Source organism: Lissotriton helveticus, chromosome 9 (assembly GCF_964261635.1).
Source record: "Lissotriton helveticus chromosome 9, aLisHel1.1, whole genome shotgun sequence".
Taxonomy (NCBI): domain Eukaryota; kingdom Metazoa; phylum Chordata; class Amphibia; order Caudata; family Salamandridae; genus Lissotriton; species Lissotriton helveticus.
In genome coordinates, this window is record NC_136070.1 from 741,085,614 (window position 1) to 741,104,034 (window position 18,421).

At 50.5% G+C, this 18,421-nt stretch overlaps 1 protein-coding gene across 1 annotated transcript in view; it reads left to right on the top strand.

Annotated features, from left to right (window-relative positions):
• The window catches only part of LOC144783273 (autophagy-related protein 2 homolog A-like), a 397,715-nt gene that overhangs the window by 72,411 nt on the left and 306,883 nt on the right, over positions 1-18,421 (top strand). The window contains exon 3 of the mRNA XM_078662337.1: positions 10,675-10,827. Within this exon, the coding sequence (XP_078518463.1) occupies positions 10,675-10,827 (153 nt within the window). The remainder of the gene's footprint in view (positions 1-10,674; positions 10,828-18,421) is intronic.

The window sequence follows — 18,421 nt, forward strand, 5'->3', positions numbered from 1 at the left end:
ATGCTGCGCCGAAAGTCGGCGTGGGGCGCCCCGTTGGCCTGTGAGTTCGCGTCAGTCAGTGGGGGCTGTTTGAGGATCTGACTGCATTGGAAAGCAATGTGATGCTGTGCGTCGCCCCCAAGATGGAGGTTCCTCGGCTGCAGTGGGGCGCCCCTTGGTGTTTCACTCGTTATGCAGCTGAGTTGCGTGCGCACTTGCGGCGAATAGGCCGAAGGCAGCACAACGCGCCGAGATCTGGATGGCACCGAGGTGGTGTCCAGCAAGTTGCCGCACTGGTGTGGCCATCCTACAATGCTGCGCCGAAAGTCGGCGTGGGGTGCCCCGTTAGCCTGTGAGGTGGCGTCAGTAGCGGACCGATGTGTGAATAGGCCTGAACCAGCACAAGGCGCCAAGATCCGGATGGCACCGAGGTGGTGTCATAGTTGAGAGTTCTGAGAAGCGGGGGGGAGGCGGCGCAAACGAGTCTCTCCCTCCATGTGGAGGCACTTCATCTGCAGTGGGGCGCCGAGATCCGGATGGCACCGAGGTGGTGTCTAGCAAGTTGCCGCACTGGTGTGTGTTGAAAAGATGAAAGGTCCACAGCAAGTCTATGTTCCTTCAGTGGAGCGCCGTCTAGCTGAGTTTCGCCCGCTCTTGCTGCTACAGCGACAGGCGGCTGCAACAGGACTCTCAAAATGGTGGCCTGTTCTTTGGATTTGGGCCTGGTCCACTAAAATGGCCCTGGGACACCTTAGAACTCGGACGCTCGAATTTTTTTTCCTTTCCTCTACATGCAAAAAAGGTAAATGCCCGGTACGTTACCTGCCTCATCTGCCACGATGTACTCTCCAGAGGAACCGAAAAAAAATATAGTTATGGTAATTCTGGCAAATTAATTTCATGTGGACAGATGAGTGTTACTCTTAATAAATACAGCATATGAACATCATCATAGTCGATGGTTGGTGGAGACATTTTGACTATATCCTGGACCTGCCCGTCCTCGCCCAAAATGGCGCCGGAATAAATGGGACTCGTAACTCCTTGTTGTGTACTGGTTGCACAACCTTGATATCACGAGATACGTATGCAGTTTTGAAGCACATGGCGGGCGGGGACGAGAATTGATTGAATATTTCGACATCCCTATTGATATTAAGTTCTGATGTGTTATTGATTACTGTACTATTGAAAGTTCGAATTAACGTCACCCATGGTACTTGCCCGCAAATGTATATCTAGATAATTTTATTCTAACTGGCCCTGTCGTATTTTAATTATAAAATGTACATCCACCGATTCCGCAACTGTTAGACACCTTAGTTCTTGCCACCTAATGGCCCGCCCGTTACGTTCCTCTACAGTGTAAATGTCTCCTCATCATATACGATTACAGTTTGCTCCGTGGCCGGCCCACGTGGTTATAGGCCCGTATTTGTATACTGACATTTTCACAATAAAGGTTTTTAAAAGAAAACATGGTAGTAGTATTTACATTGGTAAAGTTTTTAATAATAGTCACTGTTTTCGAATCAGTAAAAGGCAAGTGAAATAAAGCAGTCCAATTACATGAAGGGTAAAAGGTATAATACGCAGGAACGCAGTAAAGATAAATGGTCAAGGGCTGTTGTGTTTTCTACTCTTGCAACATAAAGTGATCGATAAGAATCTGATATTCAGGCGTATCGGCGACTAAGACAGCAGGCCGAGCCTCGTTTGCTCAACGGCTCCGTCATGGGACGAAGAAACGCCCTTTTTCTCGAAAAAGGAATATATTTTACTTGCAGGACAGTTGTAAATTTTCCGGGAAAGTACATTAGCTTGGAACATTATAACATATATGTTTAAGAAAAAATAATGTTCGAAAGTAATAAAAAGTGTAATTTTTAGGTCATATGACCAAGCCTTTCATCATTAGAATAAGAAAAGTAAAATGAACCAATGAAAAGTTTTATTAACAAGTCACATGACCTGTTATGCTTACGTTACGCGCTGTGCGCCGCGCCCCGAATCGCTTCTGGGAAGCTGCGCTTCGTGCACCGGAGCACTTCCGGATGCGCTAACGCGGCGCGTCATATGACGCATTACGCGACAACGCAGGTCCAGAATATAGTCAAAATGTCTCCACCAACCAGCGTTCCGAACACAACCCATTTCAGCAGGCTAAATAGTTCTGTTAAATGACAACAGAAGGGACAGGCAACAAGAACCATCAGTCAAAGAGGGGAGGGCAAGTTCTTCTCTACCGGGTCACGTTGGGGCGCTACCGGAACTGATCGAATTGGTAGTCTACAGTGTTTCTGGATGTTTCAGACTGAAGCTGGCGTCAGCATGAGAGCACCACCATCTCGTAGCTCCGTCGTGGCCATTCCAAGAGCAATGATGGCAGCCGCTCCCCACCAGAAGCCTGCGGGAGTCGGGGGTCCCCAAGACTTTTGTAGAATCTTCAAGGCTGAGGGGACGCTTTCGAGAATGGAGCCCAAGTCCTAGCAGACAAGCGTCCGAGTTCCAAGGTGTCGCAGGGCCATTTTAGTGGACCACGCCCAAATCTGAAGAGCCGGCCGCCATTTTGAGAGTCCTGTGGCAGCCGCCTATCGCTGCACCGCAAGAGCGGGAGCAACTCAACTACATGGTGAGCGAGACGCTGTAGTCGCAAGAGCGGGCGGTAAACAGCTGAATAGCGGAAGAGGCACAGTGTAGCAAAAGCGGGCGGAATGGCAAGTGAAACGGTAAAGGGGCGCCCCACTACAGCGTGTCTTTAGGTCAAACGGATTGTGGGACAAGGTCAAGAATGGAAGAGTCACCAAAAGGCAAAAAGTTCCGCTTGACCCCGCGAGCCGGCCACCTATGTCGGGGGCGATCTCAGGCCACACCAGGGCAACACGACTTGGGGAGGGGGCCGGAGCTAAGCGCCCCCTCCGAGTCCGCGCCATCACACCGTCCCTCGGGGGCCTCCGTCAAGCGGTTCAGGGAGGCACCGCATCACATTGTTTTCAAATGCAGTCACGTCCTCAAACAGCCCCCACTTACATTGAGAATAGTGAAGCTGTAGCAGGTGCAAATAAGCTTCAGACAGTCTAACAAGCACTCCTCAAAACTTTGAACTATCAGAGTGCATGAGTTTCATGCTCGATCGATTGAGCTAGCCGGATCGGGCAACAAAAAGTATAAAATAGTTATGTAAATAGTTATTTAATAAAATGTTTTACCCAGTTACTTTGCTGGTGTGTTGTATATATTTGTAATATTTGCATAGAGTTTATCGTTATTTTGGGCGGGGTGGGTGGCGGAGCCGAGCTGTCTTGCAGCCATCATAGTGTGGAGCTCCGTTCATCTCACTAGTTTCGTATTTCTCATGAGGGGTTGTTCCTAATGTTTCTATTTTAGCGAGGTCAAAAAGAGATCCCATTAGTGGCCTACTGATTTTGCTCGATTCCTTTTGTTTTTTTACACGATTTTTCACTATCTGCAAAGACTAAACAGAGTATTGCGACTCTGTGCTTGTTTGTAAATAGAGAATGAACCAAAGAGAACCAATTCTAAAACAGTAAATGCTTGGATAACAATCAATCAAATGGAGAGAGAAGCAGGCACGACGGATTACAACGGGGGCAAAGGCCTGCGTTAACTACCCTTCACTATCTGCAAAGAGAGAGTACTCCTAATAGAAATGAGGGGGGGGGGGCAGCATTCAAAGCAGATCAGTGTGCATAAACACGAAAATGTTTTTACTTACCACGTACTTGACATTCGACAGCTTATGATATTTGCTATTAAAAAACCATTGAAATTCACTGAAAAAACCATAGGTTATAGACCATATATAGTTAGGAATTAGCATTTACAAATCCTTGAAAATTCACAGAAAAAAACATAGGTTATAGACCATATATAGTTAGGAATTAGCATTTAAAAAACCTTATTTTACTCGCACAAAACCATTGAAATTCCATATATAGTTAGTTGCACTAACTATATATCGCGCACCCGCAATCCACTGCTGATGATGTCACATATTACATCATTCATGACATGGTCAGTGACATCACTGATGACATCACTGATGACATCTCAAATGGCATCACTGATGACATCTCATTTGACATCAATGACCACATCACTGATGATATCATTCATGTGACAATACAATGCATCTCCTCACATTTTAATATAACCTCTGTTACACCCAGTGTTAAATACAGAGTATAATTTTTGAAACCATTGACACACCAATACTAGTTACTACATACGCACTCACTGATTCCTACGTCTACACACACATTCACTCATTCACCCATACAATCATTCATACATACAATCACTCATCTTTACAACACTATCATATGCACTCATACACCTATACAGACACTCACACTCTGCCACTCATCCATGGAGTTACTCACACACCTAGTCAGTCCTGTAAAGAATCAATCACACTTCCATTTTCTAATCTATACAGTTAAACATAGAGCACCTTACGTTTTCAACCATATACTAACACATACTTACTCTCTTATACAATCATTGATACAAGTACACATTGATCTGCACAGAGTCACACACCTCCCAGCCAGCCACACACACACTCAGTCTCCCATGCAAATACTTGGGCAATCAATCAATAACCCATATAGTTACTCATATAGCTACTGATCAACACATGCAGCAGTTTACAGAACAACAGACATAATGATGCACAAATTAAGACAGTTTAGTCACTAACCCATGCACTCAGTGAGACACATTTAATCACTCACTCATACATTCAGTCATGCACCTACTAAATCCTTCGTCCAGACACTTATACATCCACTCATTCTTCAATATGTAAGACATATTTTAACTTTACAGAAACATACAGTCACTGGATGTTGTCATCAGTGATGTCATCAGTGATGTCATTTGAGATGTCATCAGTGATGTCATCAGTGATGTCACTGACCATGTCATGAATGATGTAATATGTGACATCATCAGCAGTGGATTGCGGGTGCGCGATATATAGTTAGTGCTACTAAGTATATATGGAATTTCAATGGTTTTGTGTGAGTAAAATAAGGTTTTTTAAATGCTAATTCCTAACTATATATGGTCTATAACCTATGGTTTTTTCAGTGAATATATATATATATATATATGTGTATATATATATATATATATATATATATATATATATATATATATCCAACAAAAGAGTTTTCCCCTTGAAGAAGCCACATACAAAAGGTAAATCTCCACGCTTTAATTGTGACAGTTACAGCGTGGATGGCAGAACAAACACCAGCAATTATAGAACATCTTGTGCCCGACGCGTATCGTGCTCTCACGCACTTCCTCATGGGCAAGTTCTTAAAGGATACACAAAGCAGTTCAAGCACCTGATTGCATTTAGAACACCTGCCCCAGTGGGCGTGGACAATTCGCATTGCCTCCTGGGCGTCGTAGTGCTTGTAGATAATGATCTCCTGTGAGTCCGTCAGTGCGTTCCCATTTCAATATCAATAAAACCCCAGTGGGTAGGTAGAATGTCAAGACAGTCCAGGCTGCACTTAAGAACTTCCACTGCGTACCTTTTGTCCATCATGCTTGCTGTACGCCGGCCGGCGTCATCAAAGGTCCGCTACTTAGCGGCGGGTTTTCCATCACGGCAGGAATGGCCGTATTAACATCCAAGAAAAGAGTTTTCCAACAATCTATATATATATATATATATATATATTGGCATGTAATGATCTGGAAAAAAAATCCATACTATCCAAACAATGACTTGATACTCGAAAAATATACCTCTCTGGATACTTTAAAAACATACCTCTCACTTGCCACAGACCGCTAGACTGAGGATCAACTGCACCTGCTCTGCAGACATAGCAAGCACCAACGATACCCCACTAGAAAGGAAAAGCCCCCAAAAATACAAGATGAAACAATACTGATCTTGCACAAATCCAAAGGCGAATTGGAAAAAAACAAATCCTAAGTTAAATATGCTACAATTATTACAAACATTAAAAAAAATTCAAGCAGGTCAATCATACTCATTTCAAATAAATATTTCAAAACGTTTCCTTACCAAACAAACTATTGAATTTAACCCAATGCTCCTCTTTTTGCACATATGTATCTTCTATATTCATTGCACATTGCTATAAGCTCATGTATCATTGGTTACACATTGTTTAAAAATGGTGGTCCGGTCCCAGCGTGTCAGGTGATCAAGATCGCGGAGGCGATCAAAACGCGCCTGCTACACGCCTCACGCTGCTGCACGCCTCACGCTGCTGCACGCCTCACACTGCTGCACGCCTCACACTGCTGCACGCCTCACACTGCTGCACGCCTCACACTGCTGCACGACTCACCCTGCTGCACGCCACACCCTGCTGCACGTCTCACACTGCTGCACGCCGCACCCTTCTGCACGCCGCACCCTGCTGCACGCCGCACCCTGCTGCACGCCGCACCCTGCTGCACGCCGCACCCTGCCGCCTGCCTCACACTGCCGCCTGCCTCACACTGCCACCTGCCTCACACTGCCGCCTGCCTCACACTGCCGCCTGCCTCACACTGCTGCACGCCATACACTGCTGCACGCCACACACTGCTCCACGCCACACACTGGTGCATGCACACACTGCTGCACGCCACACACTGCTGCACGCCACACATTGATGCACACCTCACACTGCTGCACGCCTCACACTGCTGCACGCCTCACATTGCTGCACGCCTCACATTGCTGCACGCCTCACATTGCTGCACGCCTCACACTGCTGCACGCCTCACACTGCTGCACGCCTCACACTGCTGCACGCCTCACACTGCTGCACGCCTCACACTGCTGCACGCCTCACACTGCTGCACGCCTCACACTGTTGCACGCCTCACACTGTTGCACGCCTCACACTGCTGCATTACTCACACTGCTGCATTACTCACACTGCTGCATTACTCACACTGCTGCATTACTCACACTGCTGCACGCCACACACTGCTGCACGCCACACACTGCTGCACACCACACACTGCTGCACGCCACACACTGCTGCACGCCTCACACTGCTGCACGCCGCACACTGGTGCACGCCGCACACTGCTGCACACTGCTGCACGCCGCACACTGCTGTACGCCACACACTGCTGTACGCCACACACTGCTGTACGCCACACACTGCTGCACGCCACACACTGCTGCACGCCTCACACTGCTGCACACTGCTGCATTACTCACACTGCTGCATGCTGCATGCTGCACACTGCTGCACGCCACACACTGCTGCACGCCCCACACTGATGCACGCCTCACACTGCTGCACACTGCTGCATTACTCACGCTGCCGCACGCTGCACACTGCTGCACGCCGCACACTGCTGCACGCCGCACACTGCTGCACGCCGCACACTGCTGCACGCCTCACACTGCTGCGCGCCTCACACTGCTGCGCGCCTCACAACACCACCCCAACACTCTAGGACACCACCACATCACTCTAGGACACCACCACATCACTCTAGGACACCACCATATCACTCTGGAACACCACCACATCACTCTGGGACACCACCACATCACTCTGGGACACCACCACGTCACTCTGGGACACCACCACGTCACTCTGGGACACCACCACGTCACTCTGGGACACCACCACGTCACTCTGGGACACCACCACGTCACTCTGGGACACCACCACGTCACTCTGGGACACCACCACGTCACTCTGGGACACCACCACGTCACTCTGGGACACCACCACGTCACTCTGGGACACCACCACGTCACTCTGGGACACCACCACCTCATCACTCTGAGACAGCACCGCCACATCACTCTGGGACAGCACCGCCACATCACTCTGGGACAGCACCGCCACATCACTCTGGGACAGCACCGCCACATCACTCTGGGACAGCACCGCCACATCACTCTGGGACAGCACCGCCACATCACTCTGGGACAGCACCGCCACATCACTCTGGGACAGCACCGCCACATCACTCTGGGACAGCACCGCCACATCACTCTGGGACAGCACCGCCACATCACTCTGGGACAGCACCGCCACATCACTCTGGGACAGCACCGCCACATCACTCTGGGACAGCACCGCCACATCACTCTGGGACAGCACCGCCACATCACTCTGGGACAGCACCACATCTCTCTGGGACACCACCACATCTCTCTGGGACACCACCACATCTCTCTGGGACACCACCACATCTCTCTGGAACACCACCACATCTCTCTGGGACACCACCACATCGCTCTGGGACAGCACCACATCGCTCTGGGACAGCACCACATCGCTCTGGGACAGCACCACATCGCTCTGGGACAGCACCACATCGCTCTGGGACAGCACCACATCGCTCTGGGACAGCACCACATCGCTCTGGGACAGCACCACATCGCTCTGGGACAGCACCACATCGCTCTGGGACAGCACCACATCGCTCTGGGACAGCACCACATCGCTCTGGGACAGCACCACATCCCTCTGGGACAGCACCACATCGCTCTGGGACAGCACCACATCGCTCTGGGACACCACCACATCGCTCTGGGACACCACCACATCGCTCTGGGACACCACCACATCACTCTGGGACACCACCACATCACTCTGGGACACCACCACATCACTTAGCCCAACCACATCATCACTCAGCACCACAACAGCACTGTCCTTGCTTGCTACCAACAAGCATTGCCATAGCCAATAGGACTCGCATTAGGAAAGTGTAAGCTATTGGCTTTGTAAATAACAATGCTATTAATTTATATATTTTCAAAGCCAACACATATTAAAAAAAAATTGTCATTTACAATACCAATAGCTCACACTTTCCTAATGCGAGACCTATTGCATTGCAAATGCTTGTTTTCTTTTGTTGTTATTTCAACCTTTACACTTATTGATCTGCTGTTCAAGTCAAATACTCCGTAAAAAGAACCAGCTTCTCCACAATCTCTACTGCAACTTAATTGTTCAACACGTATATTATTAGTAGTCCTATGTATATCCGTTACGGAGCCGAAGTCATGAAGATGCGGGACCATTGATCCGCTTTACTTTTACGGTCTCTGCAAAGTAGGGAGACCTACCCGGATGGAACCAGTCCTTCCGCCGTGTTTTGCCGATCCCTGCAGTACGGGGAATCTATCACTCTCGTCGTGTGCTTACAGTATCCAGTATTTGTTGGCCTGTGCTACAGATAATTGTTGTAACTCCGTTAAGCAGTTTGACCTGTAGCCTTGTCTAAAGTTTCCTATGGAAAATGCATTGCGAAAACACTTTTTCGAACCCCCCTTTTTCTCAAGCCCCCCTTCACCAATCACCCTGTAATATGTCTTCGCAGCTGTATGGCTCCGGTCGTGGGTGCAAATATCTCGCAATAAACTTGCTTTCAATCAACAGCCAACCTTGTACGTTGTCAATACACCCCTAAACTTTCAAGATACGAGCTGATAAAAAAATAGAAACTTTCTTGAAAATGTAGTAAAGATTCGTCAAATGACGCCAAAGTTATAAGCACACGGAGGTCTCCAGGACGGCGGCCGCGGAACCCCCCTCCCAACATGAGTGAGGCCCCGGTCTGCGGACCCCAGCGGGCCCCAGCAGCCCCACCGAGCCCCTGCTATTATTTTTTAAGAAATGCCATCGGGACCTTAAGGAAAACAGACTGCATTTTAAAAAAACTGCTTTATTTAAAAGCAGTCCCAGACATGGAGGTCTGCTGACCCCAGCATGCAATCATCCGTGGGAGTGCCAGCCATTCCCAATGGAGTCGCAAATTGTGACGGCCTCATTAATATATCATGAGGCATGCAATTTGCGACCCCATTGGTAATCACAAACAGTGTCTCAGACACTTTGCGACTCGCAAATTGCGACTTCCAATTTATCGCAATTTGTTAGTAGCAAAAGTCAGTGGTCGTACATCTGGCCCTTAGTTAGCAAAAAAAATTGTCTGAACAAACCATTTGTTTAACACTATTATGAATTAACTAATGAGGCCAAATGGGAAGGTTTGCGGGTGAGTTTGGCTTTATTACTCGATGTCTTGGTTCCAGCTATCTGTTGAGTATCTTCATGATCCTGTCTAAATTCTTTCAGTAAACATCATTGTTTTGGCATTGGCTGGGACAGACTCTGCCCAATTCAGTAAACCTGTACTTCAGTCGTTCTTTGCTGCTTATCCTGAGCTCTAGCCTCCTCCTAGAAGGATGCTTTGGAAGTGGCTAGGTTTAACAGGCTTTATAGGCTTAAGCCAAAGACATCAGAACTATATTTGAGATCGAGTCAGAGTCAGTGTAGGAAGTCTCCATTTTGGAAAAGCGCGCTGGTCGAAGTTGCCAACAGTTGCTTTCTGATGCCCTGCATCATTTCTTTTTGATTTCCTGCAAATTAATGATTGCGATAATAAAACATCTTCTTGGTCAAGGTCATGTGGAATGCATAGGGCAACCACCGAAGAAGACTGCTATGTTGATGTTAATTCATTGCCTAATGTTTGTACTTATCCTGTAATGTGGCTGTATCCTTCATGAGTCTGTGCTTCCTAATTTGCCTAAATGCTTGCGCCATAGATCACCAAGAAGCAGAGGGTGTCCACACCCGGTTCTCCATCTTACGGCCTTGTCTAAATGCCTGCTTCCTACTGACCTTCTCTTTATTTTTCTACTTTCAGCGCCCACGGGGTCAGAGTCACAAAGCTGGTCCTCATGCATGACCACAAGCATGCAGCTAGCCCAGGAGTGCCTGAAGGAGCAGGTGGAAGAACCGGCAGAGCCGCCGCAGCCACTCGAAGGCTTGGAGATGTTTGCACAGACCATAGAGACTGGTGAGACTTGTAGCTGACAATCTTTCTATAATTAGCTGTTATTTCCCCAATTAGGGCCAGATGTGTGACCCTAGTTTGCATGCGGAAACGGGGTTGTGACCCGTTTGCACATGCTAAATGGCCCAGGTCCATATACAGTTCCTAAATAGTGAGTCGCAACCACATGCATGAATATTTTGCGTAATTGCGGTCACAAAATACTCTCAAATTACCACCCTCTTCAAGATGGTGGTAATGCAGTCGCAATTTGGAAGGGGTCCCCAGGGGGACCCCTTCCACTTTGTGTCTGTCTCTAAAAATATTTTGTAAGGGCAGGCAGTGGTCCCAGGAACCACCTACCTGCCCTTACAAAATGAAACAAAAAACTTTTTTTTCTTTCTAAATGCATCCCATTTTCCTTTAAGGAAAACGGGCTGCATAAATTTTTTTTTTTATTTATTTAAAAGCAGTCCTAGACATGGTGGATTGCTGAGCCCAGCAGGCTACCATACCTGGGAGGCCTGTCATTCCCAATGGGCCCGCAAATTGTGAGAGGCTCATTAATATTAATGAGCCTCGCAATTTGCGACCCCATTGGGAATCGCAAACAGTGTTAAACACACTGTTGTACATGGCAAATTGCACCTCGCAAATTGTGACTTGCAAATGAGTCGCAATTTGCGAGGCACGACTTTGCTGGTCGTGCATCTGGCCCTAAGTTTATAACACAGTTAATATAAGCCATTACGAGAATTGTGTAAAAAACAAAATAAATGTGTGTACACTCTGCCTTCCACAACTGTGATCAAAGAATAGGAGAAAAAATCACAATGTAGAAATTGAGATATTAAATATTCTATAGAGCACAAAGCCAAAAACTATCTACTCGTGCACAAATCATGCATAGTTGCAGATGGCCCCGTGCCAATACCATACTTTGCAAAAAATTGTTTAATGTATAATTTACAGGGAAATGTAAATGCTCACTAATGCATAAGTGAACTAAATCCTGTTTTGCTGCCCTGCACAACTGGCACTTATTTTACATATTTTGATTTGAATTTCCAGGAGGGTCAAATTGCCAACATTGATAACACTAATAAAGTTTGAAGTAGCATTTTCGTGCGGTGTACAAAAGCTATTCGTTACATATTTTGCAATTGTTATAATGCCCTCAAATCTTTCTTCTATGATCTCTCGTTCTCAACTTGTGTCAATTCCCGTTTAAAAACAGCATGGCTAATCTTTGTGTCCATTCATTGTTCTACTAAATAGTTTATACATACATTTTTTTTGTTGAAAACAGATTTTATTGAAAGGTTGCACACATCTCCAGAGCTCTGCACACCAGAGATATCTGCAGGACAAAATATCACATCAATTGAGATGCAAGCAGCTTTACTTTTCTTTGATGAACAAACCTAAACAAAGCAATACTAGCCCCCCCCACACCCCCCTCTCAAACACCCCCCTCCCGGATCCCACCCACCCAGGTCGCACAAGGTCCATCACGTGTCTCCTACGTATTATACATCTAAATGGCTGCACATAGATACACTCTACCATGGCCCCTTCGTAACCCCTCTGGTAGGTCTTCCTGGTTCACCGGCGGCTCAAGCCACAGACCCCTAAAGTCAGCCCAGTGCTTCCAGATTCTATAGTGCTTTCGTGGGCATCCTCGAGCTACAAAAATCGGCTGCTCCATTCCCATGCAAAAGTCTAACCCTCTCTTCAATTCCACCACAGAAGGGGCGTGCGGGTCCTTCCACGCCCTAGCCGCGTCTCTTTTGGCCAATGTGAGACCCAGCAGCAGTAAATGCCTCTTGTAGACATTACCGCCCACCCCATCCATCACATGCAGTAAACCTAGCCGCGGCGTACGGGGTAGCTCCCACCCCAGAACCTCAGACATGCAATCCAGTACCCCCCTCCAGAACCGATCTAGAGAGCTACAACTCCACACTGTATGTTTAAATGTCCCCTTCCCAAGTCTCCCGGAGCTTCTGCAGTGTGGGGGAAGAGTGTGTCACTAGTGACTAGTATATGCGTGATATCTTTTTCGTCTCCAGATCTCCCATAAACACCTTCGCTTCCAGAGGGCTAAACTCGGCAAGGGACTCCAGGCCCTCCAGGCTCAGGGCGAGGGCATGGCAGAACTGAAGATACTTAAAAAACTGAGAGCGAGGCATGCTAAATTCACTACACAGATCCTGAAAGGACTTGAGCGTTGTGCCAGACAGCACCTCTCCCAGCGTCGAAAGTCCAATACTGTCCCATCCCCGGAAGCCCTGCAATGTCGCTAGCCCAGGTAGCCGCCTGTTGTGGCACAGGGGGGTTTCACCAGTCAAGGTGTTCCACCATCCCATGCGTCGCAGAGCCTGTCTCCATATCTGAAACACAACCTGCGTAACCGGTGGTAACGTCTTCCGCAATTGCACCGTATACAGAAAGGTGTGTAGCGTGTGAGGCCCCATAAGGCACCGCTCCAGGGCATATGCCGAGTCTCCCCTGTGGCCATACCACCACTCGGTCAGGTCTAGAAGATGTGAAGCCTGATAATAAGAAAGGATATCAGAAGTCGCCAAGCCCCCACAATAGGTAGATAAAAAACAGGTGCGCAGAGCTACCCGTACTGTTCCCCCTGCCCAGAGGAACTGCCCCAGTATGGAGTTTACCTGTCGGAACCATTGAGGCGGAATGGGGAAGGGGTGGTTCTGTAATTGGTATATCAGCCTGGGAAGGGCTACCATTTTAAAAATGTCCGACCTACCATGTATCGTCAGTGGCATGCGGTACCACACCTTGATATCCACCCGTTCCCACACCGGCGCTACATTCCGCTCCCAGGTGACTGTGGGGACCTCAGATATAAATATCTCCAGGTACTTCATACCACCCACCGCTACCTGGAGTGTAGATGCCCAGTCCCCCACCTCTGTGCGCCTCCCAACACCCATAAGGTTGACTTGCGAGGATTCATATATAGCCCTGATGTTTCCCCGAAGATTTGCATGATTTGCAGTATGCGCGACCCTGACCTATGAAGGTCTGTAAGGAAAAACAGGACATCGTCCGGATAGAGCGCAATCCTATCGGACAGTCCCCGCGCCCACTCGAACCCCTGTTGTTGCGCATCGACGCGCACCCATGCCGCCAGTGGCTCTATAGCTAGGGCAAATAGGTATGGCGAAAGGGGGCAGCCCTGCCGGGTGCCACGCCCGATGGAGAACCTGGTGGATATGGCCCCCGCTACCCGAGCCGAGGCTGTCCAATCCGTGTATAGAAGTCTCAGATACGAGAGGAAGCAGGTCCTAGATTGAGCCGAGGCAAGAGCGCAAACAGGTAGACCCAAGTCAGCGAATCAAATGCCCTGTCCATATCTGCTAATAAAAGTGCCGCCTGTTCCCCCGTATTCTGAACCGCTGCCACCGCTACATGCGCTCGCCGAATATTATGTCTGGTTGCCCTCTGGGGCACAAAACCAGCCTGGTCTGGATGGACCAGAGCTGCAATATGCGGCAAAAGCCGGTTAGCTAATGCTTTGGCCAAAATGTTGGCCTCCACATTTAGCAAAGAGATGGGGCGGTAGGATGCGTGATGCTCCGGGGGCCGGCCCGGCTTATGGAACACCACCACTTCTGCGTGTCTCCAATCTGGGGGGAGGCTACCTCGCTCCCTGGCCTCCTCCAAGGCCGCCCTATAGTGCGTACCCAGTTGTAGATGATATTTCTTGAAAAATTCACTAGGGAACCCGTTGGGTCCGGGCGCTTTTCCTGTGTGCAGATCGCCCAGGGCCGTGCCCAGCTCCTCCTCCGTCAGCGGAAGCTCAAGGCGCTCTCGCACATCATCCGATACCGCACGAGGTGGCAGGTTAGCAATAAATGTATCTACCACATCTTCACTAAGGCATTCGTTTTCGGGCATACAAGTCTGCAAAGTATGCAGCGAAGCCTTCTGCTGACTCCTTCGGGTCCGTAACCAAGGCACCCGCTCCGTCCAGTATCCCTGGCAGAGCCTGCGCCTGAAAGGTGCCCTGACACAAACGGTGTTACATCGTTCCCGATTTATCCCCCCACTGCGCGTTACGAGCCATATATGCCGTGCCTCGTCTAGCAGCAGAGAGGCATAGGACTGTTGCGCTAGAAGTAATTGCCCCACCACATGACCCTCGGCACTGCCCCGACGCTCCAACGCCTCAATTTCGGCCTCAGCCTGTACCAATTCCGCCTTTCGCCGCTTCCGGGCAGCCGCACACCAAGTGATGTCCACCCCCGTAGCGTGGGTTTCAGGGCTCCCTCACCGTCCCGGCACTGGCGACGGACCCTACGTTCTCAACTAAGTATTCAGCTATGGCCTCGCCCATATGTTTCTGATGATCGGCATGCTGCAGATGCCATACGGATAAGCGCCACCGAAATGGCTGCCGCCCTCTGTCTAAACAAATGTCAACTGTGACGGGGGAATGGTCCGAGAGTCCACGCGGTAGTATGTCCGCCGATTCCACCCTACCAACCACCGCTCTGGGAACAAAGATATAATCCAGCCTGGAGAAGGACTTGTGAACAGCTGAAAGATATGTGTACTCCCGCCTAGTACCATGCAGGTGCCGCCATGTGTCCACCCAATCCATGCCCCCAACCATATCTCTCAATTTGGTGGATTGCCCCACTACCTGGCCTCCCCCTTGCCTATACCTATCTCTGAGTCCATCCATAATGTCATTTCAATCCCCTCCTACCACAGCCAGCGCATCAGGAATGTCAGCCCATACCTCTAACAGCTTCCCGACCATTGACCATTGCAGAGGGGACGGGGCCATACACGCATCCCAACACCAGAGGCTCCCCCCATCGTACCCTTGACAAATAAGTATCGTCCCTGCGTATCAACCCATTGAGCAGCGTGAACATATGGAATCCTGCGATATACTAATATGGCCACCCCACTGGATCCTCTAGTAAAGCCTGCATGATAAACCTGATGGTAGCCATACCGCTGAAGGCACAAGGTCTTAGTACCTAAAGGTGAGTTTCCTGCAGCATCAACACATGAGCTCCAGCTTGCTTTGCCTGCCGTAACACTGCCCCCTCTTAATCTTGTCTAGGACTCCCCGCACATTCCAGCTAAGGACACGAAGAGAGCCTCTGGGCCCCAAGGCCCCACCTATAGGATTCGTCATCAGGAACTATTCAGAGCAGGGGCCCAGATGCTGGACCATGTAGGTGCACACATAACAACCGATGAGACCCTAGCGTGACTGTGCGACTCACACCCAACCAGAACAGATCCCCCCCCCCCATGATCCAACAAACCCCGCCTCCCCCACCCCCAACCCCCCACCCAATACCTCAAGAACATTGAAGTACCTGTCGCGGCATAAAAGACTCTCTGCCCCCAACGCAGGTCCTGAGGCCGTCCACACCAATGGATCCCCACCCAACAACCCATGAACCTTAAGCCACCCCCAACAAGCCTTAAACTAGGGGGGGAAGAACGTCTGCCCACAATGAAGTTCCCTACGCCCGCCACAGCCCACAGTCACTCATAGCCTTGCGAATAGCAACACATCAGCCCCCTCTAGCCTGTAAAGCAATAATGTCAACAGCGCACAGTAACACTTCGCCATGCAAAATTGTAGTGGAGACCAGTTCCCCCTCGCCCGCCAGTTAGAAAAGTCAAGGGTCAATTGTCTGATGTTCAGGGGCTTCCTTCCCCTTATCCGAGGCACCGCCAGATGCAGACCGCCGCCTGGACCTGATCTCCAGTTTCCCCTCCTCCGCGACCACCGAGAGGTCTGCGACCGTGCCTTGCTCAAGGATGAGTCCGACTCCAATCCCGGCGGCGTGTGCACCCTCACCTTCACCGTTTCGTCAGTCCATTTAAAGACCTCCTCCGGAGTATCAAAGAAGTGTGTGCGAGACTGATAGACCACCCGCAGGCGGGCCGGGAAGAGCAAAGCGTAGGGGAGCTTATGGTCTCGGAGACGAGTCTTGGCAGACGTAAATGATTGCCGCTGTTGTTGCACCAAGCGCGTATAGCCCGGAAAGATCAGGATACGCTGATTCTCATAATGTAGGGGTTCCTTGGCCCTAGCCTGCTGCAGGATAGCGTCGCGGTCATGATAGTTCAGCAGTTTATCTATTACAGGCCGTGCGCGTGCCCCCACCGGTGGCTTCTGCATGAGGGCCCTGTGTGCCCGCTCTATCACAAAACATCTGGAGAGGGAATCAGGGGGAGCCAACTTTCTAGCCACTGCGTCAAGAAGCCCTCCATATTCCCCTTCTCACAGCCTTCCGGGAGTCCGACGAAGCGCAGATTGTTCCGCCGGGCCCGTCCTTCTGCATCCACAGCTCAGAGCGCCAGGCCCTTCTGGATGCCCTCCATACTAGCCACCTTACGTTTCAGGGCTGCGATGTCGTCGTCTACCCCTGAAATCCGGGTTTCTGCCTCCGTGATCCGGGCCAAAGCGTTTCGCCAGTCCTGGCGCAACAATGTGACATCCGACCCCACTGCGCCAATTTTCGCGTCCAGCATATCCCTGGACTCGGTTATGGCTGCCATCAAAGCTGCGTTATCCGGTCCGGAGTCCTGTTGGCTGCTCGTGGCCGCTGCACCCCCACCTGGCCCCGTGAATTTGTCGATGGGCCCATGCATCGTGGTCCCGCCGCCGCCCTTGTCATGGCTGCCAGTTATGGAAGTCTACTCAAGGGGAGCCCAGCCGACGCAGCCACAGGCAAGCCCACACAGACACCACCAAGGCCGCAAATATTCTCCTGGGCCACACCCGGTCGGAGAAAGAGCACCGCCAGGCCCGGCCGTCCAGTCGTGTGCCCCCGGGTACTCCTCACCAGGCTCTAGAATTGAAAAGGGCCAGTGCCCACGCTAGGCCACAGGATACTGTCCAGGCCCGTATCGCCAAGGCCACAATCACACTCCCGGGCCACTCCCAACAGGATACCGGGCACCCTCGATCCAGGGCCTGCCGTCCAGTCGTGCGCCCCCAGTTTTTTCACCCAGGCTCCTGGGCTGAAGTAGCTGCTGCTCAGGCCTCCGCACCGCTCTCACCTCCGCCGCGGCGCGGCCCGGTCCGACCACCTTATGATGGTCCACTGGCCCCCTCCAGCCTCGTGCTCCGGCAATGCCCCCGTTTCGCGCCCCTCTGCGGGCATCGCGCTCCTCCCTCCTGAGGGCCGATGTGCCCCCCGAGCGCCCACCGCAGGCACGGCTGCCGGATTCCGCTGCCGGGGCCGCGCCAAAGTTGAGCCCCCCGCTCCTCCACGCGGCCCCAGGCCTCACCGCGCTGGAGCCTCAATGCAGCCAGGAAGAGAGGGGGGAACCTCCCTCCCTCGGAGCTCGCTGCCCAGCGGGAACTCCGGGGGGGGCACAGACTTCCACCTCTGGACACTGTCGGGGGTCCAGCCGAGTCATGGACCCGCTCCGTTCACTGCAGGCCACGGCGCCACTACCGCTCCGGCTGCCGGGACCTGCGAAAATCGAGGTCCCCGGCTCCGCCCCGCAGCACCAGGCCGCACATCGCACGGCCGGGAACTCAATCAATCAATCAATCAATCAATCAATCATGCCATTTGTATAGCGCACTACTCACCCGGGAGGG